This window comes from Nelumbo nucifera, chromosome 1, assembly GCF_055504915.1.
Source record: "Nelumbo nucifera cultivar China Antique chromosome 1, China Antique-T2T, whole genome shotgun sequence".
In the NCBI taxonomy this organism is placed as follows: domain Eukaryota; kingdom Viridiplantae; phylum Streptophyta; class Magnoliopsida; order Proteales; family Nelumbonaceae; genus Nelumbo; species Nelumbo nucifera.
The window spans coordinates 133290859-133317651 of NC_142649.1; the positions used below are offsets into that span (position 1 = coordinate 133290859).

Sequence of the window (26793 nt, forward strand, 5' to 3'; positions counted from 1 at the left end):
CATTTACATCCTTCTCAACTATAATAGTGAAATGAGTTTGACTAGTTTGGTTTCATTAGATACTCAGATTCCATTTAATTATTGCACCTTTTTTTTTCCTATTTCATATAATATTGCTTTCAACTTTTCTGAGTCATTCTTTTATATTAATATATGCCCACCTTACAGCAACGACAAATTGGTAGCTTTGAGACAAATTATGATTTTACAGTTTGTGGATGTACACTGGAACATGAGTGATCTATAAATGGAAAGCTAATATGAAGACTTAATGAGATTAGATTTAAATGCTCAAAACATATCCATATAGCTAATTTTAGAAGATTGGATCACAAGAGAAGATTTCTGGGTTGTTTTTCACTTGGCAGGAAAAAGGCCAACTGCTGCATAATTTAGATCAGATGAAAGAGTACGTAGTTAGATAATACTTATGCATCCGACTAGCTCTGGTAGCTTTCATCCACTCCAATAGTCCAATGGATCATCATTAATTGGTTGGGTCATTCAGCCTACTAATAAGGCACGGTCTATAAGTTGGTCCAATCCAACCGACTGTTGTCGGCTAACAACTTTATTTGTCCATAACCTAGCACTTTCGATACCATCAAGAACAGAATCATATCATTTTTGAGTTTTCATGGCATTTGGCATATGGAGAGTCGGAGACCTCCTATGAGTTAACAGTTTCATCTAAATTAGAAAGTCTCTTCCCTAAAACAAATTGTGAATGGACAGAAACACTAACGCAGTGAGATGTAATGTATCCTGATCCAATCCGATCATTTTGGTCCAGTTTCTTGTTTTATTTGCTTGTAAAAAATATAATTTTATTTTCTAGGCTTAACTAGCTTTGGCATTAGATTGGAGGGCAAAATACGAATGTTTCATTAATAAAAATCTTTTCCTTCAAAAGTTATTCATACATATGGATGCATACATACATATTTGTATTTGTATGTATGAATGTACATGTATAACAATTTTTGAAGGCAAAGATTTTTATTTTGCATGTATTTGGACCGGGTAGCCCAAGGTTTCAACCCTAATCAAATCTGAAATTAAATCAGTTTGAATTCCAGCCCAACCCCAACTCTACAAAATAGAGGCTCAGTTTGGAAGGAGTACAAATACAAATATGTAGAATGCAATACCTTGTATTTTGTATTATTTTGCATGCATTTATATGGTGTATATTTGTATTTGTATTCTTTCAAAACTAAGCCTAAGGGAAAAGAAAGAAAATAAAAGAATGGAAAGAATACAAATTCTGATCTGCACGCTAGACGACTGACCACAATTTCATTACTCTCTCTCTCTCTCTAAAGTGGATGTGGGATGTCTCACTTCCCAAGACAAGAGGCTTAGTCACATTCAGAAAACTATATTTAAGGGATAAGTAGATTGCATTCCACCTCAGAAATCTGAAATTACAGCCCCCTCCCAGTCTACTAGTAGTGCCCCCTATAAACCACATCCTACCCGTGGATTTGACATCAATCCATGGTCAGGATTCATCCTACCTGTACGGTGGGGCTAAGATTTGTTGGGGTGGACTGAACAATAAAAATCCCTATATTTTTAAAGCAGTCTAATTATTGTTTTTAGATAAATCAAGAGGGTGCTACACAAGGAGACTGGATTTGCTCCTTACATAGGGTGCCTCACACACGCCTCACACACACATCCTACCATGCATTGGGAACATTTCCTGTACTTGTAAGTTATTTTTCATGGGAGATGTTCCCAATGTACAGTGGATATGCATGTGAGGCGCCCAAGTGTGAGGAGCAGATCCTATTCCCTACACAAGATGGGAGATAGCACGTCCTCACAAATCACAAAAACAAATAAAAACGAGCAACTATGAAATATTGGAGGAATCAAAAACCACGTTACTGAAACAAGAACAAACCTGCTTCTATCTGTTTATCCTCACCTCCATCTCGATCAATACAGATTAGCAAAGAGAACCTGCTGCTATCAAGTGACCTAAACAAAGAAAATGAAGAGAAGAAAAATTTCCAGTTACATTAGCAATCTAGTTTACAGACTTGGTTTTGGGAAGAGTATAAATTAATACAAACTAGAGAATGACCCCCATACTAAGTACGGGGTAACTAAATGTGTGTATAATTTAGTGTGAAGTTTACTATTTAGTTTTCAAAAATTAAATTAAAAAAACTAATGCGGGTCTTATATCTTTGTCATTGACAATCTATTCTAACCTATTTTTTTGAAACCCACTATTAATTTATGTTTTTTTTAATTTAATTTAAGATATTAAATGAGATCTTATTAGTAAACAATAACCCATTTTATTTGGTATTTATTATTTATCTAATAAATCTATTTTGAGTTATTTATTTTTACAAGTTAAATTAGATTGCTTCGTAAAAGTTAAATCAAGTTTGTAATTAATAAAGTAATTTCTTTTTGAAAAAATATTTAAAAACAAACATGGGTTTATGGTAATCTTTTAATGGGTTCCACCATTTGTTTTTAATAAATTATGGAGAAACATGTGTTAAGCTAATAAATAACTTCTATTGAGAATGTTTAAGAGTGAAATTACCCACTTTTTGAATCATATTTTTTGAATTAATAGGATACCACATGTCTGAATGGTGGTAGTGAACTAAGGCTTTAGCAATAAATTTTCAGAAAATGCCACATGTCTAGCTTTCCAGAAAAATGAAAAGGCCACGTGTCTAAATGGTGGGGGCTGTAGCTTGGTAGTGTCCTATATAGTGGGCTGTGGGCTTTAGCAAGAATTTCTCAGAAATTGCCACATGTCTAGTTTTCCAAAAAATAAGATAGCCACTTATCTGAATGGTGATAGTGAGTTGTGGGCTTTAACAACTTCTCAGAAAATATCACATGTCTAGGTTTCTAGAAAAATGAAAAAGCCACGTGTTTGAATGGTGGGGGATCATATATATATATATATATATATACTCCATGCAAAACCTTATATATTATATTTCTAAATCTTATTATTTAATTTGCATTGTACATATTTGAATTTTTACTCCTCCCAAATTGAGCCCTATGTGTGTATACGAAACAATAGTACAAGGTGCAGCTTATAACAGCATTGGGTGCAACCCACCTAATTTAGATGGGGAAGAGGTTATGCTGAATTGCTGATGATAGGTAGTAAATGGGAAACCCCATCTCTTCGTTGGCTCAAGCATTTGAAAAAGATGACCTCGAGACCAAATTGAACATGATGCTCTCAGCGTGGGGAGGTACCATATCTGATCATAACTTAATAATTGAGTAGTTAGATACTCCTCATCTGGCCAATTGTTTTTTTCTTTTTTTGCCTTTCATGCAACAAAGATGCCATGGTGATGGTACAAAGTTGTTTGTACCGGGACTTAATTAACAATGGGTAAATGTTATGCTCACTGCCCACATAAATCATGGGCAATTTATTCCAGTAATTTATATTTTGAGGAGAAAGTTAGGTTCTATGTTTTAGGTTTTTAACTATGGAAAAGAAACTAGTAGGATGGTTTTAATTTGGTTCCTTCTGCTACCCACAGTACACTACGACCACATGACGGGCCATGAATGACAACCTACAAGTATAGAAGATTTCTCAATGTGCAGATTTAGGTGCGGGTTGCAGATCTGGACTGTAAATCTACATCCCATGTCTAGAAAACACTGGTGAATTTACTTATAATTGATCACGTAGGTTTTCACACACGATGGCTATGGTGCTAAACAGAATAGAATGGCAAAACATGATTCATGTTGCTGACCCATATAGTTGAGACAGGCTTATATGATGTTGACAATAGTTCAGTTTGAAGAATATTGGGATATTAAGGAGATGATATCAACACTTTCATATGTTCTGCCAGAATTGGCCAGACATTGTGGAGTTCGGCTTCAGTTAGGGAAAAGCCCATTCGGACAGCTTTTAATGATTTGCATTGAGAATATCTCCATAATTGTGTGTTTTATTTCATGGGAAGATATTCCCAATGCAAGGTTACAAAAGGCTGTTGAATGGTGTGGGCACAGATTTGCCCTGATAGAAGCCGATCTCGACATTGTGAAGATAAATGTATCAAGGTTAGGGAATCTTAAGGAAAAAGGAGTCCCCATTACAGGTCCTGTCAATCTAATTCTTGTATCAACAAACTAAAGGATAATTAACTTTCAAGGAAATTAGGGGTGATTCTACTGTCAAACTTGCATTCTAACCCATTTGCAGTGATGCCATATTTTCTTCTGATGGAATGACACAGGAGGTTTCTCAAGAAATCTCCATAACCAATTCTAGGAAACAAGTATTTCTCCTTTTCTTTTGGAGATGGTCCCCCAATTATTTATTTGAGGCTTCAAAGAAAATCACTAGTCACCTATTTAGTTTTCTTTAAAATCCTCATCCCTATAACACCAGTACACCACCTCTGAACTTGAAGGAGGCTTGAGGTTCCACCTTCATTTTAAAGGAGCTTGGACTGAGCGGACTCAACTCAAGGTAGAGGAAGGATGAATAGAAGACCTGAAAAGTAAAACATAGATCATAAATAGACGACCAAGATTACGAGTGTTAACGATATTTGAAAATCCAATTGGAAATAGTCAAAGCAAATTTGGATAATTCAAATATTATAATCAGTCAAATTCGAATATAACCTGATTCGATTCAATAATTATCTAAAATTGACCAATTATTTAATTTTTATATATAATATAAAACATTTAAACATTTTATATAACTTATATATAATATTTAAATTATATAAGTAATTCATATATTTATATAACTAAAATATTTATTTTATATGTTTATTAATTGCCTAAAATACTTAATTAGTCAAATATTCAAATATTTAATTGAATTCAAATTTAAACATTTATTTTCAATATCCATCAGATATCGAATCAAATTTGGATATGGCCTGATTCAATTCGATCCATTTCCACCCTTAACCAAGACAACTGCAATTGCTATCTGAAAAAGGCCAATCTCAATCTTGTTTACATAAGAATAAATTATAGAACCCCTGAACTTATAAAAATGAAAATGCAAAGCAACTCTGGGCTGCCTGGACGAATCTGTAGCGTTAGTATAGTATCATGATCTGCATCATCTTGACAAATCACTTCAAGAGTTGCAAGCCAGAGTTGCACCCCTCCTGGTCACTAAAGCATTTCCTGGGCATAACCTTCCTGATGAAGAAGAGAACCTTTTTATAATTATTTTTTTGCAATTTCTTCTCTTTATGCACCAGGACTTAAGGTAATTTCTGGATTTGTAGGGCATTTACCAGAATCCCCATTATCCAGACCCCGATAAGCTGAACAAGTCTATCAGCAGTGTTGTTAGGTATAATCCACCATTATCTATTACGAACCATACCCAAATTTCCAATGAATTCTATGCAGTTTTCCTCTTTTCAGCTGGATCTGCACAGGGGCGTCCCACAGCTTGTGATGTTTTGTGGAATGTCTTTCAACATTGTGATAGCAGGTCTCTGTGGGCTGAAGCAGGCAATATACAAATAAGCCAAATCATTAGAATGGGTACATTCATATAGTTGGAAGAATATTTTCATATATGGTGAAGGGTGGAGCGAACTAGTGGGAGAAGACATTTCAAACTGTATTTGATGGTATTAAAATGTAGTCATTCAATGGTTCAAGCCACAATCTCTAGCCTGGGTTGTAAAATTGCAATAATGCTAAAGAAGAGCTATCAATTGTTAACTCTCTCTTTGTTTGGGTTCAGGTGGAATCCTCTGGTGGATGTACAAAGCATGTTTGATCCAACTACCTTCACATGGCCAAAAGGAGGGGAAGAATCATGTGGAGATGCATAATAACTGCTATAATTTGGACGATATGGGAGGAGAGGAATTCAACTATAATTTGGATGGTTTAGTTGAGATAATAATGATTAAAGTGGTACATTGGCTGAAATCCTTGGTAGGTTTCTCATGTGTATCAACAAATGATATACTTAGGAGAAGAAGTGTTGAGTTCTTCTACAAACAAGATTGTCTTCGATCATCAATGGTCTCCACCAGAAAGAGGGTTCATCAAACTTAAATTTGATGGTAGCAGCTTGGGAAACCCAGGGCATCAGGAATTGAATGTCTTTAAAGATGAGGAGGGTAAAATCATTGCTTTACAATCCGGACTGGCTGGGGAGGACAATTCTCTTAGAGAAGAAGTGATGGCAGTGTTGGAAAGCATACAAAGGGCGAGGACAATGAACTTTGGTAAACTAATCATTGAGGGAAATTCAAAACTGGTGGTCAACTGGATACAAAATGAGGAGAAGAAGATGTGGATACATAGCAATGAAAGGAAGAAAATTGGGTGGCTAACTAGAGACATGGAAGTAAATAACAGTTGGGTTAAACGGAGTGCTAACTCTGTAACTGATGCTTTAGCTAAACAAGGGGTGGGAAGAGAATCTTTTTTCTGGGCACAGTTGTAAGGGAGAATGTATCAAGGGGGGAGATACGAGGTTTTATCTCTCATTGTCTTGTTCTGTACCTATACTCACTATACTTCTTCTAAATTGTTCTTTATTAATAATAAGAAATTGTGGTTATTGATAAAAAAAATTGTTAACTGTACAAGGACTTGATATGCTGTTTTCATAACTATTTAAGCAAGTTGAGAATTGATACACAAATAATAGTGTGATTGATTTAAGTAGGATTCATTGACAGTCTAACTACACCTTTCATAAAGCCTGGATAATTAGAAACCTGTATAAGCCTCAAAAACACAAAATAAAAAAAAGAAGAAGCAATTGATTTCCTAATAATTAGTTCCTAAATCCTAATCTAGTCTGTGATGAACACTGATAGACTATTAAAATCTTTCTGTAGTAGAATCCTTTTACCAATCATAGAGAAACATAATGAGAATACCATGATTGAATTTGAACAACAAAACCAAGTGCTTTCTTAAACCCTTAAGAACATGTATATTGGAAGGGGGCATGGAAGTCCCTAAATCTTAGTCCTTAGACGAAAACAATAAATCAAGGCCCAGTGCAGGAAGAAAAAGGGAAAAAGAAAAAAGGCTACCAATCTCACTAATAAAAATGTCATCAATCTCTAGTGTCGAATAGCTTTCTTAAAAGAAAAAAAAGAAATCTCTAATAGTTGGTTGGCACCTTAAACAATCTTACTAATAAAAATTCCATTAAACAATGTTTTTTTTGATATCTTCTGAAGGGTTGCCCATCCCCTTGAAAGGGAAGGGAGATTCATCATATGGATGGCCAAACCATGGGGGGTGGCTGGGCAAAATTTTAAAATTTTTCTTTCTCCCTTCCGAGAATCCTATTCATTGATTTAGAAAAACTGCATTTTTCAAGGTTCGTTCTTGAAACAAACCGGACTAGATCTGTAACCAAAAGGAGGGAGGGATATACCTGATACGGATTCCACAAACATAGCTCCCAACGTAGGTGTTCACGCCCAAAGATGTCACCAAAACTTGCCTCCATTGAAGACGACACAGCTTAGGATGAAGTAGGATCAGCAAAGCGGTCTTTCAGCAAGGATCACGCAAGGGATGTGACCACAACTTCAGATCTGATTTTTCTAGCAAAAATCAGAATCAAGAACAATTCTTGATCAGTCCAAGACTTTGGAGATCGAACTGGGTATGACGGCAAGAACAGAGGAAAGAACTGGATTCAACAAGTGTTTAACAGAAGGATTCCACCCTCTATTTATAACCTCTCTGGATCAGCTTCCTAATCCTATTAGGAAAGGGTTCTTTGATCCAAGTCTTTATTTGGATCTGAACTCTTAAGTGGATAAGACTTATCTTATCCTCCTGTTGATCTGGATCCAGATCTAAACTCAAATTCGCCCATAATTAATTAATCAAATTAACCTAGTTCGAATTGAACTTTGGGCCCATTAAGTTATCAGGCTCACTTCCCTTTTAATTTGCTGGCTGACTTGGCTCTCTTTGTATGGCGTGAGACCCTAGCATTGATCTCCACAAAAGCCATATGGGTTCAGCCTAGCCTCTGTTACAAGGCCTGGCTGAATTCACTGCTGAATACAGTGAACCCTTGAGTCCATCAGTATGGGCTCTTAGCAGGCCCAACATTTACACTAAATGGTCCCTGGGTCTAGCCACCTTATGAAGGCCCAGGGACTATGGACTTAAAGTGAGATTATCCCATCAGGTATAAACCCTAAATGGTCTTACACTTAACCTCTCAGCCCATAATGATCAAGCACTGCCCGACAAGAGAGGACCTCTCCCTCGGCTGCAAGGTACAGTGTCGCACTCTCTACTCAGGATGGATCCCGGAAATTAAAACCTTTGTAAACCTTTTTCATAAAACATAATATATATATATACATATAAATATATTTTACAAAACAAACCTCAATCACGTTTGAAATCCACTACCGACAGTTTAGGTTTCCATCAGAGAGTGTTATCCCCGATCATTCACTTTGTCCGACAAAGGGGCTGATTCTATCACTATGATCACCCACTCAGGTGAATTCTCAGACTACCCCAACATACCCAGTTTTGACCCCCGTTAAGGATCTCACTGATTGACATATCAAAGACAACCCAATCCAACACCTAGTGCAGTACCATAATCGAGTCTAGGGGTTAGGTGTAACTTTCCAGTTTTGCCCATCTGTCTCCAAGGTCCAGGGCATAACTAGAAAATGGTCTGGTTCAGAGTTTCAATCAAACTCACACTATATGTGCTTCAGGTCTCATATTGGCAACTGAGACAAGCCACCCCAATCGACTTGGCAGCACATTAGTGTCAGCCTTAGCAAGATAAACCTCCTCAGGTCTATCCAACGGCTGTGAAGATTCTAAACTAACACGAGTCTCATAAGTGTCCAGTTTAAGGGTATACATAGAAACACACTATATATAACATGAATCAATTATGCACTACTATTCATTTACAATAAATGTCAAAAGTACATCAATTTGATTGGAGATAAGGGCATACACTATCTAACACCCCCAACCCAGGTACGGGCGGGATTCGATCCCAAGTCTCCGCTACGACCGGCAAGAGACCTTACCAACTAGCTGGTTGGCACCTTCCAAATTTCATTAAACAATGTTAATTATAGAGATATACAATAGGTAGGTTCACACTAAAAAGTCCTACATTGAATTGCCTTCTACACACAAAATTGCATACTGGATACTTAGAAAACCTATTCTATAACAACAATAGAATATTTCAGAGCCAATCCCCAGTTGATGATGAAAGTACAACATCAGAAAATCTCACCATCTCTGAGACAGAGATCATTTATAACTTCAAGTATCATTACTTATAACTTCAATTATAACATTCAAAAAAAAAATTTACAACCTCCAAAAAACAGAATTTATAGAAATCATAATTTACCAAAAAAGAAAAAGAAAACATTTCTTACATAAAAAATAAAAAATATTATTTAACATAAATCAATTGAAACATAAAATATTAATGAAGTAGCATTAGAAAGAGAACTTACCAATCTAGTTCAAACAACTAGATTAGATCCTCCATTTGTTTTAGCTGGGATTCAACGCTAATAGATTGACCCAGCAGCCAGAAAGAGAGAAATTGGGGGAGGTTACCAGAGAAAGCCAGAGAGAAATTGATCAATTTCAATAACCCAGAAAGAGAAACTAAGAGATCTGTTCCACTAGGTCTGACAGATCCGGTGAATCCAACCAAATTCCATTGGTAATTACAACTGGATCCCACCCAACCTGTGGTCAAACACCTGACAGTCCAAATAATAAGGAGGCTTCAGTGGATCAAAGTGCATTGAATAAAAAATTGCCATCCCACACCTAGTGCATCAAGAAACAAAAAACAGCAACATAGCCTCCGTTTTTCCTCATCTTTCTTGCAAAGCATACACACATCAATAAGTTTTCCCTAGTGAATGACATTCTCATCTTGTTTGGATTTTGGGTCCTGCCTTCAAGGCTTCCTATCTACATCCCAACTATGCAGAGAGTCTCCATGTCTAACAAGAAATGCCACCATGTCATTGAACAGAACATTGCTTAAGAAAATTACATGCAAGTAATAATATGAAAAGACTTATAACTTATATGGTATTAAGTACCAACTGTAGATATGAATTTGGTTGTCACAGATTTTCACTAGTATACATAACTTTTTTTTTTGAAGAAAGTAAATTAAATTTTATTAGAATAGAGCCAGATTACAGAATACAAGAGGCCCCTAAACCAGAAATCCGGGGACCAAGAATCCAGAAAACAATACAATTAGAAACTGCCAGTGTTCAGCTGGGCTCCCAATATCCTTGGTTGGACCCCTAAAGCAACAGACAGGAGATTAGCTTTCCAACAGTACAGGACAATAGTTGATCCACTGTGTTGTGTTTATCCTGGAAATTTTTTTTGTTTCTTTCAGCCCAAATGGTGCTAATTGCAGCCACAGGAATTGAAAGCCAGACACATTTTCATAACTTAGATAATCCTCTCTGGTCCCAGCACCACAACAGGTCCAGAACAGTTGCAGGCATGACCCGAGATAGGTGCCGAGAGGAGAGAAAGTGGTTCCAGATTTTATTGGAGATAGGACAATGCAGAAATAGATGGCTGCTGTCCTCCTCCCCTTGACTACAGAACACACAAAAAGAATCCCGAAGCTGCACACCTCTCCTCTCCAGATTTTTCTTGGTAAGACACTTATCCAGCGCCACAGCCCAGATCAATGCATTAATCTTTGAAGGGAAAATCATTTATCAAAAAAAAAAAAATCTTTGAAGGGAAAATCTAGTTCCAGACCTTATCAGCAGGGAAATCAGCAAGTCTGGTTCCAGACCTTTTCACAAGTATACATAACAAAGTATACAGACACCTTTCTGGGGCATTTGGAAGATCATGTGGAATAAAATTGTATCATTGTATCATTTTTATGGCATCTGAATGCTTAAGCTCATCATTTAAAATGTATTCATGTCAATAATGTCAACAGAAAAAGAAATGGGATCATGTAGGATATTAAGGAAATCACTCAATTCTAGTCTTTGTTAAATTCTGATGATAAATCCATTTTAGACTTTAACCCTTGCATTCAAATGCTAAGGAATACCAAAAAGAAAAGTGATTCCATTTCATGTCTTCTAAAGGACCCCTTACACCTTAAAGAATATTAATTACATGAACATCAAGATTACCACCCTACAGAGCTAAATGCACTGAAGCATTAGGCTATTAGCTAAATTATGAGGATGTACAATCAAACCTGTCAACATCTTGAGTTCGGCTGACAAATGAAGTGGGTCACCAGTAATCCTGGCAAGAACATGTACCATCTCTGAAATGATGGAATCGATGCTTATCTCGAACAATAATCTTTCTGCTGGTGACAATTGAGATGAATTTAGTTGCAGAATGACAATCATCACACATTCGAAGATTCTTGACAATCCTAATTGTTGTTCCATGGCTGGTGTTCATGATACCAAATGCTATTGCAAGCTTCTCACTGTGGCATCTAAGCGCAAATTCCCTTTCCTCTTCTTCCAATTCGTGCATCACTGAATTGGATTCTGGTATATAACCTGCCTCCCTAGACTTTGACATCAGCTCCTCCAGATACCTATAGATTTCAGTTGTCTGTGGGTGGGACTTGTCACCCATACAAAACATGTGGGTCACCTGATTGACCTCTATCAAGCTATAGCCAACTTGCTTCTTTAGGCCTTTCTCTATCATTCTGCTTCTTACTATTTCCACTTGATCCATCCTTCCTGCCAAAGCATACATGTTAGAAAGCAAAACATAATGGGACGATTTCTCAGGCTCTAATGCTAGGAGGCGATCAGCCACTTGTGCTCCAAGACTGAAATTCTTGTGTAACTTGCATGACCCGAGCATTGCTGTCCACACTGCAGGAGCCGGTTCTCCTTGTATTGTTTCCTCAATATACCTAACTGCATCGTCAAGAAATCCAGCACGCCCAAGCATGTCAACCATGCAAACATGATGCTCCATCCTTGGCATTAACCCATAGTCATGTCTCATACATGCAAACACCTCACGCCCCTCGTTTACTAACCCAGAGTGGGCGCATGCAGATAAGACTGCTACAAACGTGACATCGTTTGGTGGTGGCCCATGGGATCTCATTTGATGAAAGAGATCAATGGCCTCATGACCATAACCATGCATACCATATCCAGAAATCATAGCTGTCCAAGCGACTACGTTACGTTCAAACATCCCATCAAAAACTTCACGTGCTTTTGCTACATTTCCACATCTAGCATACATGTTGATCAAAGAAGTACCCAGAGTTACACTAACATCAAAGCCATTATCAATTATATAATTATGCACCCACTGGCCTAAACTAAGATCTCCTAATTGAGAACAAGCAGACAACAAGCTCACCAAGGTTGCTGAGTCAGGTTTCACTCTCAAATCCCACATTCCGTTAAACAATTCAACCGCTTTCTTAGCAAAACCATTTTGCTCATAACCCGAAATCATTGAATTCCATGCAATGATAGTTCTCGCAGGCATTTTGTTGAATACTTTCCGTGCAACAACCAAATCACCAGCTTTTGCATATAGTGCCACCAGAGCAGACTGAACGAATGAATCTGAACCAAACCCAGAAACTAGAAGATGAGAGTGTATGATTCTACCGAATCCCAAATCAGATAAATCTGCACACGCTTTGATAACGGCAGTGAAGGTGTAATTAGATGGGGCAAGTCCGGCTAGGCGCATACGTTGATAGAACAGGATAGCGTCAAAAGGGAAGCCAGACTTAGAGGAGGCTCTGATGAGGCCATTAAAGAGGAAAGAGTCAGGTTCCGAAACAAAATAAAAGAGTTGACGAGTGTAAACAATTGAACCGGCCGTGCAGGCCAAAGTAAGGAGCTTTGTGATAAGGGCTCGGCTCCGGTGGAGACCAGAGACGATGATGTGGGCATGGACTTGTTGGAGAGGTCTGAGACGAGTGCCTGCTTGTAAGAGAGCTTTGTAGGTCGGGGAGTGTGAAAGAGAAGGTTGCTTTGCTTGTTGAACTTGAAGCTGCTGCTGCAGCTGCGACTCCATTTTAAAGGTCCATGAGACCAATGGAGGGAATTTTAAACATATTATACACAGAGACACGAGCCAGAAACGATATTGCCGGGTGGCAAGTTCAAACTTATGAGGTGTCAAGTTGCAGATGAAATGAGCATCTGCCACGTGTAAAACGTATATGTACGAACTTGGCATTCATGACACGTGTCTCATGTGTATATGAGTATATATTTGAAATTCCCTCCACCTAGGCCTTAATACTCCACCTTCCTGCTTCCGAGCTCCGAGGAGAACAAGAGAGGGAAGAAAATCGGGAAAAGTGAGGATGAAACCATTGCCGATATGTACTCCTTCTGGTCAATCTGGAAGCAGCAGAAAAGCATGGATAGTGCATAGCTTGGTTGCCGGAGCTGCAATTGCAGTGGCAATAGGAGCCCATGCCGTTTTTTCTGGTCGTCGATTTGGCAAATTTCGAAGCACGGTTATTGGAATAATACCCGCCCGCTATGCTTCCTCGAGATTCGAAGGCAAACCCCTTGTTCAAATCCTTGGGAAGCCTATGATCCAGGTACCCGTCTCAAATTTGATATTCTGTTGTTCGTTGTCTTCGATCTGTTTATTGCTTCTTTTATGCTATTAATGTATTACTCAGTTTTGCTCTTAATCGGACGACAGCCTAAAGTCTATTTTGCTCCACGTCCAGATTTCGATTTTTTCCTCTTGTTATTTTAATGTCTTCGTTCCTCTTTTTTAGTTCCATTGAGTTATTAGTTTATTATACTGTCTGTTATTCTTAACTCGTGTTTGGGATCTGAAACCAGCAACTAAGGATTTGGGTTATTACCAACAACTACAGATTTTGTACATATCTGCCTCTCTGGATGAATTCATGAATGAATATGATTGCACACTTATATTTATTGGATTTTCTGACCAAGCATTAGTAAGTTTGGGTGAAACTTACATGGTGCATTAAATAGCTTCAGCTTTGAATGGTGCGCTGTTTTCTTACATTCTCAAGTTCGGGCAAAACGAAAATTATAGGAAGAATAATAATGGTTTTATTGGATCCATGGAATTCCGACTTGTAAAGTGTAAACAATAACGTGAATATTATCTTTTACGACTGAGCAATATTTTACGAGGAAGAAAACAATGGGAATGAAAAGAGAAAGATCTCAAGGGGTGCATATCATGCACATTAGGATGGCTGATAGTAACGAAAAATGTAAAAAGTAAACGAAAGGTTAACAACTGTGAATTGCAAGGTCCGTACTACATAATAGTGTAGTTAAAGGTACTAGGGAATGTACAGATGCCAGCATTTAGGTGCCTACGTTGCTAGATTATTGTTCTCATTATTGGCTGTCCATTAGAGTTTTCTTAAGAATTAAAACCTGGGTCAGGGACTCAGGTCCTTCCTTCACATGCTTGTGTCTCCACAAGGGAGCATTCTAAAATGTTGCTTTCATGCCTCAGTGCTTTGTTAGACTGGAAGGGGTTTGAAATAAGGAGACACTAAAACTGCCCTTTTTTACAGAAGGTGCTTAGTAGAGAATCTTTATGGGGCCAAAGCTGGGATTTTAAGGGCTTTCAGGTTGAATTGTATCTTCCATTGATAGTTCACCATCAATTTGTCAGAAACACCTTGGTTTTTTATGTAACTTCCCATTTGTTTCTGTGGTATCTGAGATGTATGTTGTTTAAAAATCATATCCAGCCTTCATATTAATTTCAATGAAAATAATGTCTTTGGTGTGGAAGTGGTGTACATTTGCATCATTGTTGACTGTTTAGTGTGGAGTCCAGTATCCAGTGCTCGCATTGGCACTCTTGGGAGGTAATGTCATTGGCATATATGTGGAGCTGGTGGTAGAAGGAACTGAGAGAACATATGCCCCTTAAGCAATGTTTATCTATGGGTAGTAATCTTGCTTTTATTAGAATATCCCCTTCAAGTCTCTAAACCTATTTCATGTTTCTCTGTGTTTGTGCTGGCTAGAATTGCTTTGAAGGTTGAGAAGTTGCAGCCAGGTTTACTGTGAAATGGAATGGATGGCTTGTTCAAGTTCACTAATGGCTTGGGATTATGTTACAGACCTAGGCGTGTTCAGGGCTTGTTTTCACTACCTACAACTCATGAATAAGGTATTCGTTTGAAAAAGGACATGGATCTGCTTCGTTGTATGGGTTAGGGGTGTGGAACCACATTATGTGAATCTTTGGCTAGTTTAAATCGGTAAGGGAAGATCATCAGAATTTTGGATGATGTGGTACAGGGGGCTATCTCTCAAGATTTCTTTACTATGTATACGGTTCCAACAGAAATGCTACATTTGCTTATTTGATATAAGAAAAGCATTGCTTCAAGTTCTCAGCTTTGTGGCACTCAAAAGTGTTTGCTATGTGGAAGTTGAAGGTTACTCATAGATTTTTGTTGGATGCATCATAAATGAAGGGGAGGTTCCTTCTGTTTTCAGATATTATGTTAGAGAGGCTGAGCTCTGGTTTCTAGATTGCACACCTTATTTAAAAGGGTTTGGATTCGGGAAGTCTGCAATATCTCTGGGAATATAGCCTAGCAGCCTAGGCAGAGGTGATGCAGGAAGGAGTGGGTTCTTTTGGGTTGCATAACTTCCAATTAGTTGCTTATCCTCTTGATTTTAATTGATATAATTTGTCTCGCCTCTTGATTGGGAGGCTATATACTCTGGTGCTGCTCTTGATAGGTGGGCTATTTGATTGATGTCCACTTTGATCTGGTTAATTATAAGGAAAAAGAGGATGAAATATGTGGAAAATTGATCTATTATTGAAATGTCTTTGTTTTCTCCATCCCTGCACTGTATCATAAGTTACTGTGTTTCCTAAAATATTAGAAAAACAAATATTTGATAAATAGGATCAATATCATCATATAAGCCTTGTCTCAATTATGTGGGGACTGGGGAAGCTACACAAATCCTGTTCCGCCATTTCATTCTGTTTAATTTCATATCCATTGTCAAATTATGGGCCCTTAAATCATTTCTCACTACTTCAGCCTATGTCATTTTTGCTCTGTCTTTAGCCCTTCTGCATATGACCAAACCATCTTTGTCTACTTCCCTCTTTTTATCACCTATTGGAGCTACCTAAGTTCCTTCAAGTAAGTTGATTTCTGATCCTATCCTTTCTGGTTGTCTCACTCACCTATTTCAGCATTTGCATTTCTCCCATACTCCTTTTTTGTTACTTGACCGTCTAAAACTCTTCTCCATACAACATTGTTGATCTTGTAACTGTTTTAGTAAGTAGGATGTCTAGGAGTCTTTGGCTAGACTGGTGTATATTTGGATGTTAATGTGGCTGTGTTTCCTTGTTGGTGAATGAAAATCAAAAGAATTAGGCTTTTGAGCTTTGCAAAGAGTATGGAGAAAGAGAAATCATTCGAATTTTGGACTTCCTTTCCAAGTGTTTCAATAATAAAAGAAAATATTTTAAGATTTGTGCCACTAATTATGAAAAAGTATGCTTAACCATGATTTTCAGTTAAGCTTAGCATTTGGATTACATGACTACAAAGTTTAATTCGAAATCCTGTATATGCTTAGCATGTCATGGTGTTATGTTTTATGCACGCAAAAGTTGTCACATCTTAAATCATTCACCTAACAATTTTAAGTTCTTTGATACAGAGAACATGGGAGAGAGCCAAGTTGGCTACCACATTGGACCACATAGGTATATTTCCTCAAAAAGGAACAACCATTCCCCTCCTGTGTCTGTATGTTTGTGTTTGACTCATCTTCCATTATCTTACCACTTCTAGCCTTTTCTTTGGCACTAGTTGTGGCAACGGATGATGAAAAGATTGCAGAATGCTGTCAAGCATTTGGGGCTGATGTAATAATGACATCAACTTCTTGCCGGAATGGTAAGATTTTGTCTGTTCATTTTATGCAACTTTTGAGATTTACTGAGAGATATGTACATCTCATAACTTTAGTTTGATTTGCAGGCACTGAACGTTGCAATGAAGCACTACAGAAGATTGAGAAGAAGTATGATGTTGTTGTCAATATTCAGGGGGATGAGCCTCTTATTGAACCTGAAATAATAGATGGGGTTGTAAAAGCTCTACAGGTAGTTTCTTTTTTTTTTTTCTCCTTCTGGTATTGGTGTTGCAATGGTTTCTTTAGGAGTTGTGGCTGAACATCTCAGTAACAAAATATGTGGCTTTCTTTTCTCCATTTTTTAACCTCTTTAAAAAACTTTACAAAAAGATGATCTAAAATCTTCCAACTATAAATTTGGCCTAAATCTGATGTTTCAAAAACTTATCTATTTTGCTTGAGTTTGGTTTCATTGAAGAGGTTATCTTATTAACTAGTCCACAAGTCCTAAGATCTCATGATAAAAGCATGACTCAAGCAAGTTATCGCCAATTTAGAAACACCCAGCTAGTTCATGATGGATTCCCTATTTATAGGTTATTTGAGTTTCACTTTCTATTTTATGTATGTTTTGGATTCGAATGAGAAAAAAGTTTCTAATGAAGATGTGATTTACTAGTTTGTAGAAGGTTGCTGGCCAGAAGGTTGCTTGTTTGAGGAAATGAATCCATTCGGGAGTTACTTCTTAAGTGGTTTAATATAGCGAAGCATTCACATAATCAATGGGCGATTGTAGTGGGTATGGTTGCTTGTTTCACTACTTGGGAATTGGGAATTGCGGAAAGATAGGGACAGACACAAAATGGAGAATTTGTTTAGATTCTCTCAAAGTGTTATCCTTTTAATTAATAGATGGTTTCATGAGACTTGCACTTTTCATTATGTCCACAGCTTCTCTAAACATGGGACAAACTTATCTTTGTCTAGTCTTGGGCTTCCTATTTTACCTACTAAAACTAAGGCGGTTTATGCAAACCCAACTGGACAAGGTTTTGTGAAGCTGATTGTAGACAGGATGCCTAGAGGGAACTTTGGTGGAGGTGGAATCATTAGAGATGGAAGAAATTCCTTGTTGGAGTTTTCCATAATTTATATGGGATTGATACAAATCTCATGGTGCTCATGCATTACTAGATGGACTACAAATGGTTAAAGCATTGGATTTAGATAAAGTAATGGTGGAGATGGATTCCCAAACATGATATCATTAAGGATTCATCAAATCTTCCTCGGAAGTTATGGTATTGAAAATCTCTTTCGTTGGATATTATGGATTCTTTGGATATTGAAAATTTCATGTTTTAAGGGAGGCAAATTGGGCCGCTGATGCTCTTTATAAATTAGGATGTGAGTGCAGCCAGAAAACTCTAATTGCTTTGAAGATCTTCCTTCACATGTCCAAAAGTTAATCAGAGACAATGGTACTGGCATTTCTTTTCTGCGAGTAAGATGATCTTTGTTTGTTTTTTGGGGAGCATCAGACCTTTTATTGTATTTTTATGATCCAATGACCCTTTGTATAGATTTTCTAGAGGGGTAATATTTTTACATCTCCCCCCAGGTGTTTCTTTTAATCATTAATAGAATTTATGGTGGCCACCCCTCCACCAGGCGTTAAGTTTGGGGTTTAAAAAATATGAGAAAACTGTTTTCTTTCAGAAAGTTCAGTTTGGGCTTGTATTAGTTGGATATCAAGTTGATAGTAGTTAAGAAAATAAGAAGTTTAGTGATAAGGAGTTGTTTTATTCTTCCTTTTTCCTATAAATTAGAATCCAAGAAGTTCATAGGTTTATGGTGTACTCATCAATTGTTACAGCCAAAAGGATAAAATTCTTTTTTTTTTTGTTGGAGGGATTCGTCATTTGGAGGTCAAGATGCTTCCATTGCCTTGGTGGGATGTCTAATAGCACTTCCTCTTGGTGTGAAGTCTCCATCTACCAAAACTACTGCAAATGTTTCAAAAGAAAAAAAAAAAAGTAGGTGTACAACATATAAAAGGCTCGCCATCGTTAATCATATTAAAAATGGAATGCTCTAACCATCCAACAAGTGAGTACTATTCCATCACATTGAACCCTCTGTGAATAACTCCATCTTTGTTTTTGTATAAAGTCATGTGATCTTTAGATCATAAGGGATCATAAGGTACTTTTTTTTTTGTCTCATTTTAGTTTGAATTGACTGGATCATCTAAATGAACTCTGCAGAGAGCCCCTGATGCGGTCTTTAGTACTGCAGTCACATCATTAAAACCTGAAGATGGGACTGATCCAAACCGGGTAAAATGTGTGGTGGACAATCGTGGTTATGCAATATACTTTTCAAGGGGATTGATCCCCTATAATAAGTGAGTCTACAGCATACTATCATTTAGTTGAATGGTTCAAGTGTCCTTCATAGTATCATTTATTGTATTTATCTGTCCTTGAATATTTCACAGGTCTGGGAAATTCAATCCTATGTTTCCATATTTACTTCATCTTGGTATTCAGGTATCATAGTAACACAATGCTTTTTTGCTTTAACCTGCCTTTATGGATATATATTCTTGCTCAGTTATGTATGTTATTATTATCATTCTGTAGATAACTTTTTACCTGGTAATGCTGCCTATCTTTTGTCTACCAGAGCTATGATTCTAAATTTTTAAGGATATATCCAGAGCTTCCACCCACGCCATTACAACTAGAAGAAGATTTAGAGCAGCTTAAAGTCCTTGAGAATGGGTATAAGATGAAGGTATCATCAAATATTAAGGCATTCTCCATTGATGATTTTGTTTTCACATTTTGTATTTAATTAATTTGACACTGAAATGCTTCATCATGATTACTAGCTTTAGGGTACCTTCTTCCATAGGTGCCTAAATATGTTGCACATTAAAAACCAGAACAGCTTCTCTCGGTTGTATTGATCTAATGTTGATATGCAATGTCAGATAGAAGGCCTCAATAATAACTTTGACGGTTTGACCATGAAGGTATCATTGACTGTATAGTGTCTCAAGAAGTGCCCAAGGTTTTATTTAAGTAATTGAAGCCCTTTTAGGAAGGCAAAACATCTCATTAAGAATATGGTTTATACTTAAATGGTTGATAGCTTTATCTCCAAGAAAGTCATTGGTTTACTTCTTTCATGATGAAATTTTTAGGGCTTTTGCCTTCTGTTGTACATCACATCATCTGAAAAAATGGTTTTCACTTTTCAAGGCCGTTTTCAAATGTCTTTGAGTGGTTTTTCATGTCATTCACAATTATAAGTCAGTTTTTCATGTTCCTAATCTAGGGGAATGTTTTACATTAGATAGTATACAAGTGCAGCTTTATTTTCGATGTATTGGAAGAAAAGAATAACAGAGTTTTTAAAGACAACAATCAGGAAAATAAAAGCATTAGTAGAAAGCAAATCTATTAAGGTAATTCATTGGGTAAAGACCTTTGGAAGTGTTTGAACATTTTTCTACTGATAATATCATTTGAAATTGGAAAAATGTGGTGGCATATTCATCTTTAGCAAGAGTGACTGTAATTGGATCCTGGTCCCTTCCAGCTATGAATTATCACTTTAAACCTTGATGGTTATAGTTTGGGAAATTCAGGGACATTTGGCGTTGGTGGTATGTTTAAGATATGGATGGTAGTGTATTAGCTGTGTTTTGTCCCTATTGGATGTGAAGACTCCATTGGGACAGAATTGATGCTTGTGTTGTAAGGGCTGAGATTGGGGAAGTCCTTAGATTATAGCAATCTCTCAGTGGATGGAGATTCCAGAGTAGTAGTGGGATGGTTCTAGCAAAACAGTATAGGCCCATGGTTATACAGGTATGAATAAAAAGTGAAAAGACCATCCGAGGAGCTGAGTTATGTGGTATGGATCGGCCAAGAGGGAAGTTTATAATTATTAGAAGTAAAAGTGAAAATCTAGGGATGGATGACAGTGCTAGCCCATTATGGGGGCGCTACCGCGCTAGGCATGCTTTTATACACTTATTATTCTTTCATTCATCAAGTAATAAATTGATCAGCTATGAAAAAAAAATTACATAGTATATATATATATATATAATATTTTGTGAAAGGGAAAGTACAGTTTAAAAGCTAGCATCCTGCAATTGGTAATAGGTCACATGCATTTACTGCTGTCCTTTTTCTTTGAAACTATTTTACTAAGAAGTGTCATTGAAGACCAATATCATTCAAAAGGTAACCAAGAACGTTCTTTATAAGATCATTTTTATTTCTTAGCTATCATGGTTGCAAAGGAGGACGGTACAATTGCCATGTGTATTGAACCATCATTGCACCATCATGATTAAAAGTGTTAATAGCATGATTTTCTGGCCATTTACTAGAAGTTTTTGAAAAACCACCGTGCTTGCAGGTTATCAAGGTGGACCATGATGCCCATGGTGTGGACACCCCAGAAGATGTTGAGAAGATAGAAGCACTGATGCGTGAGAGGAACTTGTCTTAGGGCCTGTTTGGAGGGCTTCAGCATTGATTGAGCTGTGTTGACCAAGCCACATCAGAGAAGCTATCAAAACTAGTTTCACTGGAAAGTCGATTTCTCAGCTCAAAGTAAGTGCCTTTGGAAAGTCGATTTCCCAGCTCAAAGTAAGTGTCTTTTGGCTTTCTGAGTTTTTCACCAAACATAGCTTTATGGCTTCATGCATGGGGCCTACTTCCTACATTGCAATGTGAAAGCCCTCCCAAATGGGCACTTAGAGCCTTAGACTCTTACTGTATAGCAATGAAACTATTAATTAAGGAGCTCACAATCTGAAATAAGACTGTCTTTACAGTTTTCAATTTTTATATATTTTTTGGGCCTAAGGATTAATTTTGTTGTCATGTTACGTTATTACTCGCGCAATTTTTTTACTAAAATTTTGGTGTCTGAATATGTAGAATGGAAACGACGACGAATGGAAAAGAAAAAAGAAACAGAATTTCATGCGGCTTTCTAGCTCAAAGAGTCAATATGAGTGCACCCTATTGACCACGCTTCATTACAGTCACATGTTTCCAATGATTTCTCTCCCAACACTCTTTTTGATAGGCTTCCACTGGGTAATATGGGGATGAGGCTAAGGTCCAGGATTGGCTGGGCCAGAGGACAGGGAAAGACACGGGACACTACTGAAGGACTGATTGCCATTTCTCTGAGTTTTAATCTGGGTCTTTGGGGGAGATGTGCTCAGTGCTTACCACCTGATTATTTGTGCGGAAGTCATTGACATGTACTTTGATGTAAAAGGAACTAATTTGTGAAAGGAGTTAAATCCACCCAATAAGTTAAAAAGAATATACCTATAGCCAAGTCGAGATGGTAAAATCATGTAAACTCAGATGAAATGCCCAACTTGTGCTCATCAAACATGATATTTTTTGGTCAAGCCATACGTTCAAGTGAATATTAATTGCCAGTTATGAACTCACGGACATCGAATTGTAAACCCACCGAGTCTCTATTCTGAACCACCATCTTTGAATAACACTTAAGCAACTGCAAAATAAGTGACTGCAAAAAGTGTGCAGTGTGAAACTGGTGTGCATTGCGGATCTAGTGAATAGTGTGAAAATCTCAGGGTCCGTTTGGTTTGAGGGAATAAAAGTCTGGAATCGAATTCATTCCCATCCTCAATGTTTGGTTAAACAGAATTCTAGGCGGAATGGGATTCCCCCGTATGGGGGAATAGTCGTCATCGTCGAACCGCCCTTCGACGAGGTAAGATCGCCGCCAACCCATTCTTCTTTGGTTCTTCCCCGCCGCCTTCCAAATCAACCACACATGCTTTGATCCGGGACGGGGAATAGTCGTCATCGTCGAACCGCCCTTCGACGAGGTAAGATCGCCGCCAACCCATTCTTCTTTGGTTCTTCCCCGCCGCCTTCCAAATCAACCACACATGCTTTGATCCGGGACTTGGGATCTTCTCTGATGCAGGATCTTCTTTTTCTTCCCTGCTTTCTCTTCCTCTCCTTTTTCCTTCTTTTTTCTTTAACCAACTACAATATGAGTTTTATTTTTTGCAGATCCGATCAGTAAATCCAAGTTTTGCTCCTCTGTACTTGTGGAAGGAATGGTTGCGTCAGTAAGGTGCTTTGACACTAGAGATCTTCTATGTCAAAAAGTTCATCTGATAAGATGATCATAATCACCCTGATCTGGAAACTCCTTTGCTCTGCCCGGCAAGCTCCTAACTTCTAGCCTTTGACAACCTTTGACAGAGAAAGTTTGATTGGCCAGTAATCCATGTGGGTCAACTTTGGCCTATGAGATCTCAGTTGAGATGCAACCAATAAAAAAATCAGTCAAGAATCATAAAAAATTGGCTTCTAGCTTCCCTGCACGCTTGACATGATCACAAGCAGGGTGCACTATTTCTTAAGTCCTGCTCTGTTGCAACAGTCTTGTCTATATTGAGTGGACTCAGTTCATTTTATAGTAAAGCCAGTGCATTAAGCTTCGGATTTTTTCTTGCTATACTTTGTAGGAGGGCTATCTGGTCTATGAGTGCAATTCAATGTGCAGCTGTGACAAAACTTGCGGGAATAGGGCTTTGCAGAATGGGGTGTGAGTCAAACTAGAAGTCTTTAAAACAGAGAATAAGGTAATGTTTTCAACTCTTTCATGGTCGTCATGAAGTCTATATTTATTTACTGCTTGGTAATTTGTAGGGTTGGGCAGTCAGAGCTGGTGAAGCAATCTCATGTGTGACATTTGTGTGTGAATACATTGGGGAGGTTTTAACCGATCAGGAGGCAAAGAGGAGGAGCGAGAGGTCTTGAATTCTTTACCATGGACCTTTTTTGGTTTCCATTAGTAGGTTCTAATGTATTTGCATTTGTATATGTTGTTTCAAAATTTCAGGTATGGTAATGAAGGCTGTAGCTGTTTGTATAGCATCGACCCTCGTATCAATGATATCAACGGATTGAGTGAACTTTAATATCATATTTGGAGTGTTCATGTGGCTTGCAAATTGAAGCTTCAAATTCATGGCATATTGAGGCCAAATGACCAACTATGCACTAAAGCACTGATGAGTGATGCTTTTATTTGTCAAGGTAGTCTCTCCGGGGATTTTTATTCCCCTTCATCATTATTATGTTGTATATTCTCTGCCTAGGATGGTTAATATTAATGTATTAGTGATATATGCTTATTGGTTTTGTAGTTGCTCGCCCAACCTTGTCAGTTACCTAGTTCTGGTGGAGAGCATGGATTGCCAGCTTGCACACATTGGCCTCTATGCCAGTAGAAATGTATGAATTCTTCTCTTAACCTGATGGAATACTAATGAACTTCCTTTCACAACTAATGAGGCCCATGCGAAGATACATGATTGGATGCAAGTAGCTCATGAAAAACTTTAACATGTATGTGCATGAATGGTTTGATCTCTCACATCAACTGATGTAAACATTCTGGTGGTACTAAATATTAATGTTAGAAAGAAGAAGAAAAGACCATCAAAAGAACTAGAAAAAAAGAAGGGTGGGGGTAGAGAGAAATAATATGTTATGGGTATATAAGAGTTCAGTTGGCACAACTCCTTTTTGTGTATGTTTGGGGGTGTATTTTTTTACCTCTTTAAAAAAAAATTGCAATGTTATTTTATGTGTTATGGGTATATAAGAGTTCTGATGGCATGAAATGGTTGAGACAGAAGATTACTGTTTTTTACATAAATAATGGGTTCTAAGTAAATGATGGTTTGGTGGCTATTGATTAATGTAAATTGTTTGGTTATTGATTAGATGTTGGAAATGCTTCTCTAGTTTCTAATATGAGCATCTCGTTTTCAAGTAAAAATTGAAAACCACAAACATTTTTTCTGAAATTTCTGCAATTTCCTGCAAATTTTCTGTAATTTCTATAATTTTCTGCAAAATTCCTGATATTTTCATGCATTTTTTTGAATTTTCTGTGAAGTTGTTGTAATTTCTACATTTTCCTGCAAATTTTCTGTATTTTCTGATTTTTCTACAAAATTTCTAGTATTTTCATGCATTTTTATGAATTTTCTACAAAATTATTGTAATTTCTCCATTTTCCTGCAAAATTTCTGCGATTTCTGCATTTTTGGTATTTTGATACATTTTCTGCTTTTTTTATTAGGGGCAAAATTGGAAATCATGGCTGATTCCGATTCGAGGCTCTTAATGAACCAAACAGCATAAATCAGAATCCGATTCTGATTCTGGTCTGAACCAAACAACCAAGCGAAATAGGTCATTCCAATCATGAACCAAACAGGCCCTCAGATGTGCATTGTGAACTACAAATATGGTGAATAATGCGAAACTCTCATATGTGCATCGCAAATCATATGCACACCAAGTCCATACTTCCACTTCCACCATAGACCACTATGAAATTTTGTTTCCAAATTTTTTTCAACTTGAATCGCATTGGATCATAAGTGGGTTGCAATTGGAATTCAAGGCACCCAGACCACTATTAGAATCATTGTGAATAGATGACCAATTACAACCAATTGATTTAAGCATTATATTATCTATACTACTTTAAAAAGTATAAATAGTCTTAAAAATATTTTTGGAATTTTGTGATGACATAATTAACCCTCTATATTTAAATTTATTGATAAAAAAATGAGGACAAATAAGGTAATTAGTTATTGATATTAAACGAGTTGAAAATAGTTAATTTTAAGATATTCAATGCATTCAATTATCTCTCATTAAATCTAATATTTATGGTATTAATTTGCATTTATCTTCATTAAATTATATATTTAAGGCTTTTTCATTTCTTCTCATCATTAAATTCTATAATTAAGTACATACATAATAAATTAATAATTTCAATAACATAAAAACTTATACTTTTAAAATCTACATAGAAAAAATAGTGCTTTTAGGTGGTGGTATGAAATTAAATCTGTCAAATGGGTCAATCCATGTTGCCATAATTAAATAATAAATTCAAAAATATAGAAATTAAAAAAATAAAACGTTTTTAACATCATATATTTGAAATATTAAACAATAATACGTATAATAAATAATGTTTTAAAAACTGACCTGGAGGTTAACTCGTTTTTGCCTTCAGGTCACAGGTCACTAGTTCGACTATCAAGGTTAAAAGAGTCAAACCTCTCTGCGTTAATGTTGTGTGATTTATGCACAGTTAATTCAGGCAAGTGTACCTTAGTCAAATGTGCATATAATGATGAGAAAAATGTCGATCCCACAGAGACTAGATCATAGTACCAAATCAATTTTAAACTAACTTAAGTTGAACTCGTGAATCAATTAAATAAAAACTAAAAGAATTAATGCAAATCCAAGAACTTAATAAAAACTGAATTGATAGATGAATGCAACTAGGGTTTAGATTTCATTGAATCAAGGTTACATAATTATCTATTTAATCCAACTCAAAACTGAAATTACCCTAAGGTATATTAAAGTTATTTGCATGTGATGGTGGATTTTCCTAAATTAATTAATAAGCTTTCTCAAGTCATATTAATCCAATTCTACTATCAAATTTCTAAGTGGTTGTCAAAAGGAAAAATAAGCATTAATTTCTTTGGAAACTTCTAATCGTAAAAGGGGATTTAACTCACTAAACTTCCTTGATTACCACACATGAGCTAATCATCTTTCGATATCATAGTCTATCATGCGATTTTTATTGCCTAGGGATTTAATTCATAACAATCATTTGGTCAGTCATGCATGAATCATCAAATCATTAAAAGATTGGCTAATTCTTTTAAAGCATTAAGCATAGTAATAAAAATTCATCATGCAAATAATAAAGGTCT

At 36.8% G+C, this 26793-nt stretch overlaps 2 protein-coding genes across 13 annotated transcripts; one reads left to right on the top strand and one right to left on the bottom strand.

Moving 5' to 3' along the window:
• Positions 1-3799: 3799 nt before the first annotated feature.
• Positions 3800-13158, bottom strand: LOC104608229 (Pentatricopeptide repeat (PPR) superfamily protein). Of its 5 annotated transcripts, XR_016080184.1 has the most exons (4): positions 11264-13158; positions 8990-9083; positions 7418-7589; positions 3800-4522 (listed from the first exon to the last, which is right to left on the bottom strand). XR_016080184.1 is itself a non-coding variant. In XM_010274156.3 (2 exons), exon 1 carries the CDS (start codon positions 13084-13086, stop codon positions 11302-11304), a length of 1785 nt encoding a protein of 594 aa, XP_010272458.1. In that variant the 5' UTR covers positions 13087-13157; the 3' UTR covers positions 3800-4522; positions 11264-11301. The 5 variants fall into 5 exon arrangements, 3 of the variants coding, with proteins under 3 accessions (XP_010272458.1, XP_088750444.1, XP_010272459.1); XR_737065.3 differs by lacking the exons at positions 7418-7589; positions 8990-9083 and adding an exon at positions 9510-9764; XM_010274156.3 differs by lacking the exons at positions 7418-7589; positions 8990-9083 and having other exon boundaries at positions 11264-13157.
• A 95-nt stretch (positions 13159-13253) lies between these two features.
• On the top strand, positions 13254-25463 carry LOC104608230 (3-deoxy-manno-octulosonate cytidylyltransferase, mitochondrial-like). 8 transcript variants are annotated; one of them, XM_088894324.1, is made up of 14 exons: positions 13300-13624; positions 16734-16779; positions 16886-16972; positions 17057-17181; positions 19199-19338; positions 19432-19483; positions 19620-19730; positions 21372-22836; positions 23027-23182; positions 23488-23604; positions 23672-23775; positions 23865-24061; positions 24172-24259; positions 25116-25463. In XM_088894324.1, exons 1-8 carry the CDS (start codon positions 13382-13384, stop codon positions 21462-21464), a joined length of 897 nt encoding a protein of 298 aa, XP_088750450.1. In that variant the 5' UTR covers positions 13300-13381; the 3' UTR covers positions 21465-22836; positions 23027-23182; positions 23488-23604; positions 23672-23775; positions 23865-24061; positions 24172-24259; positions 25116-25463. The 8 variants fall into 8 exon arrangements, with proteins under 8 accessions (XP_088750452.1, XP_088750450.1, XP_088750449.1 ...); XM_088894323.1 differs by having other exon boundaries at positions 23027-23604; XM_088894321.1 differs by lacking the exon at positions 25116-25463 and having other exon boundaries at positions 24172-24718.
• The last annotated feature ends 1330 nt before the right edge of the window (positions 25464-26793 follow it).

Bases quoted from the DNA above. Each gene is read 5' to 3' on its own strand.
- LOC104608229 (XM_010274156.3), bottom strand. From the start codon at position 13,086: ATGGAGTCGCAGCTGCAGCAGCAGCTTCAAGTTCAACAAGCAAAGCAA.
- LOC104608230 (XM_088894323.1), top strand. From the start codon at position 13,382: ATGAAACCATTGCCGATATGTACTCCTTCTGGTCAATCTGGAAGCAGC. The intron at 16,973-17,056 runs GTAAGATTTTGT...TTTGATTTGCAG, and splicing joins ATCAACTTCTTGCCGGAATG to GCACTGAACGTTGCAATGAA. The intron at 19,339-19,431 runs GTGAGTCTACAG...AATATTTCACAG, and splicing joins GGATTGATCCCCTATAATAA to GTCTGGGAAATTCAATCCTA.